The sequence below is a fragment of the Pseudoliparis swirei genome, chromosome 10 (assembly GCF_029220125.1).
Source record: "Pseudoliparis swirei isolate HS2019 ecotype Mariana Trench chromosome 10, NWPU_hadal_v1, whole genome shotgun sequence".
Classification (NCBI taxonomy): Eukaryota; Metazoa; Chordata; class Actinopteri; order Perciformes; family Liparidae; genus Pseudoliparis; species Pseudoliparis swirei.
This window is the reverse complement of record NC_079397.1, coordinates 5376249-5382542: the sequence shown is the minus strand read 5'-3', so window position 1 is coordinate 5382542 and position 6294 is coordinate 5376249. Positions and strand designations below refer to the sequence as shown.

The window sequence follows — 6294 nt, the reverse complement described above, 5'->3', positions numbered from 1 at the left end:
AGATTAATGAGTTTTTTTGGGGGGGGGGGGGGGTGGTGGAGTATGGAGGCAGATAAATGCCGAGCAACGGGGCAAGACCGTCGCCTGGGAGACGAATCGGGGGCGAGAGATGTGTTTTTTTTGCCGAGGCTGTCACGCTCCGCCGGCCACGCTGGAGTTTTTTTTGGGGGGCTCCTGCAGATTAATCTTCGGTCATACATTAAGTTCTGAAGTGTTCAGGCAGGAACAGCCAGGACACGGGCCCTCCCTGACATGCTTATACATGAGCATAGGACAGGACATGTTTGATTATGGAGTCGCATTAAAATTCAGCTGAAAAAGTTTGCAGAGTGCACAGTGAAATGAAGCCTGTGCTGTATCATATTTCCATTCGTATGAGCCGCCTTCCCAGTCCGTCACCCCAGAGTGACTGAAAACCTGACATCCTCGAAGATCCCCGGGGATTCCAGAGGAGGGAACCGCATTACCGTAGCCACACATTATGCAGGCTAATAAAGCAGAATTCATTATCTTGCAAATCAATACATGTTCACCATTACACTGCTGATGTATCCGATGATTCATTAGCATCGAATAGATTTTAAATGGAGATTAAATACGGCATAAATGACCGAATAACAATGGCACCTGTGGTCATCAGAGGCAAACCTACGTCGCCTTTTAACGGCAACGTGGAAAAGTCTCGCCGAGAAGTTGCCGGCTGCCAACGGAGAAAGAGAACATAACGATCATATTCCACGGGGAATGCGCAGGATGGTCTTTGGAAAGTGAAAATCTCTTTACCGTTATTAGCTCGGGCACAGACATATCAATATTCAACCTAGAGCTTATGCTTTATTAATGAAACTGAGCTTCTTATGAAATTAAATGGGCATTATGGGATACCGTTCATTACCTCATGCTGAATAGATGAGAACCATAAACCCCATCAGGAGATGAAGGCTGAGCTCTCATCAAGATTCCAGATGGGAATCGACTCTTAAAGCTGTAATCAGAGATTTTAAAGGAACAATAAACACATGAATTTGTGTAATGCAAAGCTTGTTGGGACAAACACAGAGAAGTATATTCCCGTCCCTGCAGTTCCCGTCAGGTGTACGGGGTCGGAGTGTTTTAGCTTCTTTAAGATCATTGTTTTGTTTTTCTGGCCCATAACTTTTATTTTCATCACTCACATCAGCTTGAATAAACCCACCAATGTCAGACGGGCAACATTAGTCACTAGCCAGTGACACACACACACACACACACAGACTTGAACTCGGGGACCCGTGAGGACATGACGAGAAGGTGTCATGCGGGGACACACTTTGGACATCACACATGCACACACACGCACACACACACAGACTTGAACTCGGGGACCTGTGAGGACTTGACTAGAAGGTGTCATGTGGGGACACACTTTGCACACACACATGCACACACACGCACCCTCCCCCCCCCACAGCTTCCTTCCATTCACTTTATGGTTACCAAAGTAAACCATACCAAGACCTTCTCAACAGTTGGTGGAGTGATTATTGGACTAAAAACTAGTCAGTAAATTCTGCTTCCTGTTTCCTCGTCTCAAGGCCAATGGGTGTGTATTGAATGTGTTTTGGCTAGATACCTGATATAAGCCCTGGGGTTAAACCTAAGAGATTGTCATGTTTCTATATGTATGATGTATAATACGGCAGTTCAAACCCTCGCCCAGTTGCTACGTGAGGCTATATAACGTGATCATTCCGAACTCAAGTCTGCTTTTAGCTACGTGGCGCTGATAGTTTAACGTTCTTCGGTTTTCAATTGTGATCAAATGTATAAGTATCATAAATGTCTGTTTGCCACAGATGTGGTGTCTTATTTTGTTGTCCAGGGATTCAGAACAATGCCGACTTCAAGGGTGTCCTCCAAAAATCGTTGTCATCTTTGCAGCACTCTACTATAATTACTTATACCAATAGTGCTGCTTATATCCTGAGATATGTCTCTTCACTTTTCCTGGTAAGATTTCTTTTTGTGGAGCACTTCACTGTCCAAATCAAGGGAGCAAGGATAGAGGGCATGTGTATCGCAAAGTCCTCCGAGAGAAACTGGTGATTGAGGTCGAAATAAACGTGGCTCAACTTGTTTAAATAGGTGTCGGGTCGACAGCTGCATACAGTATTCAGCCGGATACAGATTTAAATGGCGGTCATGGCCCCACAGATGTTTGGAGTGTGTGTGTTTTGTCCTGTATTTGATATGACTTGTGGCCAGCGGGGTACCTTCTGTGAAACACACTGTCAGAACATTTTGTCCCCTGCATTTTGTCCTCATGCACCATCTTCACATGAAGAGTTAAATCAATGCACAATAACAGGGAAGAAAGCGCATATGTGCTCTGGACTCTGGATTATGTTATATTATTGGAGGTTTCCGATATGCTTTCTCTGATTATCTTACATCCAAACAGCTTTTGAGTGATTCGAGAGGATGCCCTGAGATCTGGCTTTTTTCCTCTGCTTCTGTTACAACCATAAATTAAATCTCCATTTCCTTCCAGTCATGTTGCAGAAATTGAATACTCGCTTTTCAAAAGAAAGGTGTGGAGAAATAACTTTTTCGACCTTTTTCCGGCTCTCTCATTCATCTGCGCCGATACTTTGTGGCGGCTTGTGTGTGGAGGAACGATGGGATGGAGGTGCAGAGCCCGTGGATCTGTGGCTTTAAAAAAAAGAAGAAAGAAGACAAAGACTGCGGCTGACTTCGACAGGCTGATTTCATTTGGTTTTATCAGACTCTCCCCGCAAACAGGCCCAGTCAGCGCCGCCTTCTTATCGGGCCACGGGCGGACATGTAGTCAAACGAACAGGGTTACTGGAGCTCAACAGTGACTTAATTCCCGGCTCTCTTCAGCCTCACCACGACAACAGACAATGTAAAGTGAGCGAAAATAACGAGGGAGCTGTTGGATTTAATGCAAACATCATATTTCCCTGTTATATCACTTGAAATTGTTTTTCTGCAGCCCCTTTTCTGCTTTCAGCTGAACGGAAAATCTCTCGGCCATCGAGGATCTTTTTTCAGAATTTTCTTTTATCGTTTGTCATATCTCATTTAATCAAAAGTGGGAAGTGATATCATTGGAGTTCTTCGTGGATGGCATGAAAGCACATCACACACTTAAGGGAGGGCTAAGGCGGGGAGGGTTGCAAATGGATGAAATCTATTATTAATGAGTTGAATATGAGATGGCAGCAGTGGAATGGTATATATCGTTATCAGCGCGAGGCCATGAGTCATACTAATTACTGGCCATCACTGAAATCCCCCAACAGTGCAACACGATGCTGAACATGTGGAGCTGCAGTGATTGCAGCTGCATCACAACACTCGAGGCCGCCTTGAATGAACAATGGACTGAAAGTGCAGAGTAATTATCACAAAAAGACAACGCTTTTATGCATTTATGCAGAATACGGAGATCGGAAAGACTTTCACTCCCCATTTGTAGAATTTCTGAAAACATAGGTTTTTTTCGAATGCTATTTAGCCATGTGTGCAATGGGGTGACGCATAATTCCCAACTTTGTTCAACTGCATGTTCTCGTCCAAAAATCCATGCTTTTATTTCTTGCCTAATCTATAGACTTTAGATGAGGTATATCTTTCTGGGGCAGATGTACCAAACAGCCTAAAGGCGCCTCACTAAATCATCCATTTCTTTGCTGCTGGCCTATTGCTTGCCAATTTCAACAATCTTCCAACACAGCACCTGTTTGATGACTTTCAAAACAAGCTTTCAGTTGCAAGGCGAAGGGTGTTCGCGGCGTCTCTTTAAATGTAAAACATTGCGTCTCACATATCACCTCTTTACCCCCCATCATCCTTTTTTATACCAAAACCTGAGAGAAGTTGCACAGTGTGGTCGGGAAACGTTACCTGGCTTGTAGCCGACATCGCTGCATAAGATTGAAGCTCGTCTCGACACATGGAGGAGAGACTTTTGTTAATAGTTTAGCGATAACTTAAAACTAGCTCACCTAGCACTACGGAGGTAACATGGAAGCCAACGTGGAAGTGCCTTAAACTTGCATTTTTTCTGATCACCGTCAGGGCTCATATATCTATGAGAAAATGACCCTACTTCTCACTTGATTCATTACCTCGGTACACACTGTAAACATTAGTTTACGGCAGTGGTTCTCAAACCCCTCTAGTGGGGCGCAGTGGTACTACAGGTGGGGCGCAGGAGGAAATGCAGAAAGACCTTTTTTGAGAACTTCACATATGCCATATGTTTATGGTCTTAACTGCAAGTTTCAAGTCTTCTTAAATACAGCATGATGTAAATTTAGTAAATGATGTTCACATATGAAGTAAAATAGACAATAGAGGAGGGTAAACTTTTAAGCGTGGCTACGTGGTCCATTGAAAGTTTGCTGCCATGGTGTTATCCAATCTGAAAGATGAGGCTTATTGAAAAATAACCGAGACTCATCTTTGACTTTAATTTGATTTTATGAACAAAGCTGAACATTAATGCTAATCTGTGCCCCTCTTTTATAATTAATGACACAGAGTCTCCATCACACTTTTTAATAGTTCTTGAATATGCTTCCAACTGTAGATGACCATTAAAGTAATTAAATGGTGCATTATAATCACATTTTGAATAGCTCTGGGTTTCACCTTAACAGCAGCCTGGCACTAAAACGGCTTATCTTAAAATTACGAGTTAAAGAGCTGCTCTTTTGGCACTATGAGCTATTTTTTTCTAGTGTAGAATGATTCTGTGCCAGCCACTCAATCAATAATACGAGCCAGAAAAGACAGCATTATAAAGTGAAATATAGGGCCATAACTCTGTGTGTGGACTACATAGAGTTTACAGAGGCGGTCAGACATCATTATTGTACATAGGGCTTTGTGGATGGAACTAATGGCAGACATTATTGATTGTATGTGCTGTAATCTGTCAATCCAGGCTTGTCCAGCTGCGGCAGACTGCCAGTGCTGGGTCCAGAGGGTCATCTCCAGCCATCTGCTGTTCCAAACACCCTGGGAGTACAACACACACATTATTACCACACACAGGAAAGAGACAAGAGAACAAAGACAGAGAAAATAGATGTAAAAAGCACATAGATGTTTTGGGTTAGTTATCTTAATTCAAATTTGACCATTAAAAGAAGCCTAGTTTTAAACAGTTAACTGTTACTGCAGAATTTGGTGATAAATTAGCAGTTCCGACATATAATCAAGTGGGATTGTGGTACTTTGTTTAGGGCTGAAATAATTAGCCAAACACTCTGAGTTGAACAAATTACTCGGTCTTTACTCAGCCCTTCTGACAAAGGCGCCGTTAGCTAACTCCTAATGCTCCACACGAGTTGTGAAGTTTTTTTTTTTAGCTCTACGGATAGCAGCATCGGTTGGTCCACCATTTTGGTCGCTACTGACATCTAAAAAACTATTTGATAGATTGATATGGAATTTTATTCAGAGGTTCATTGTCTCCAGAAGATGAATCCCAGCACATCTCTATGTTTGGTTTTGTCATCTATGTTTGTTTCCGCAACACAATAAACTATCTTAAACAACATGTCTAACGCTAGCTACAGGAGCTAATGCTAACACTAGCAGCCGTAAACCAGAACAGCTTTGTTTAGTTGACTCAATGAAACAAATCAAATAAGTAATTGGCCGATTAGTAAATAAGTTTTAGCCACAATGTTCATCTCAGTACTTTTATGTGGTTCACAAAAACAGCGATTTGGCTCATGGTATTCACTGTCATCACATACTTTAGGACAGCCATAAACCTAGCATGTAAAAGAAAACAACATACCAGAATGTTGGACAACCATTCAACTATGCAAACAAATAAAAAGATTCAAGATGCATACTCAAGATGTCATCGACACAGGACAGAGAAAATATGTCTGTGCAGTGCTTGCCCATTTAAAAAGCTGAAAAACAAGTGCAGAGCCCAGCTGGCGCTTGTCAATACTCTATTGATTGCTGTGGTTGGACTCAATTTTCCATGGATCAACAAGATATTTTATATAACTCTGAGTGGTTTGAACGGGCTGCTGTTCCCAGCGTGCTCATCCGAGGTTCCTACAGACACGTTTATCTGTTGTGTTTGCTCGCTCTTCCTGAATATCTCCCCCTTTGGATCAGGGGCTCTCCCCCGTCTCCCCCGTCTCCCTTCTCTTTCTGTTCATACGTATCTGCGCATCACTTTTTTCTCTCTCGGCTCCGTCTCCTCGTCCCTGCGGAGCTCCCAGGCACTTTGGCTCTTAACCGCCCTCTTGCCTTTCT

At 42.8% G+C, this 6294-nt stretch overlaps 1 protein-coding gene across 4 annotated transcripts in view; it reads right to left on the bottom strand.

Moving 5' to 3' along the window:
- Positions 1 to 4550: 4550 nt before the first annotated feature.
- The window catches only part of chrm2a (cholinergic receptor, muscarinic 2a), a 125894-nt gene continuing 124150 nt past the window's right edge, over positions 4551 to 6294 (bottom strand). For 3 of the 4 annotated variants that reach the window (XM_056424417.1, XM_056424416.1, XM_056424418.1), the window contains exon 3: positions 4551 to 5028. In XM_056424417.1, coding sequence (XP_056280392.1) covers positions 4946 to 5028 — 83 coding nt within the window. In that variant the 3' untranslated portion in view covers positions 4551 to 4945. The remainder of the gene's footprint in view (positions 5029 to 6294) is intronic. The other variant, XR_008832972.1, reaches the window with a different exon arrangement.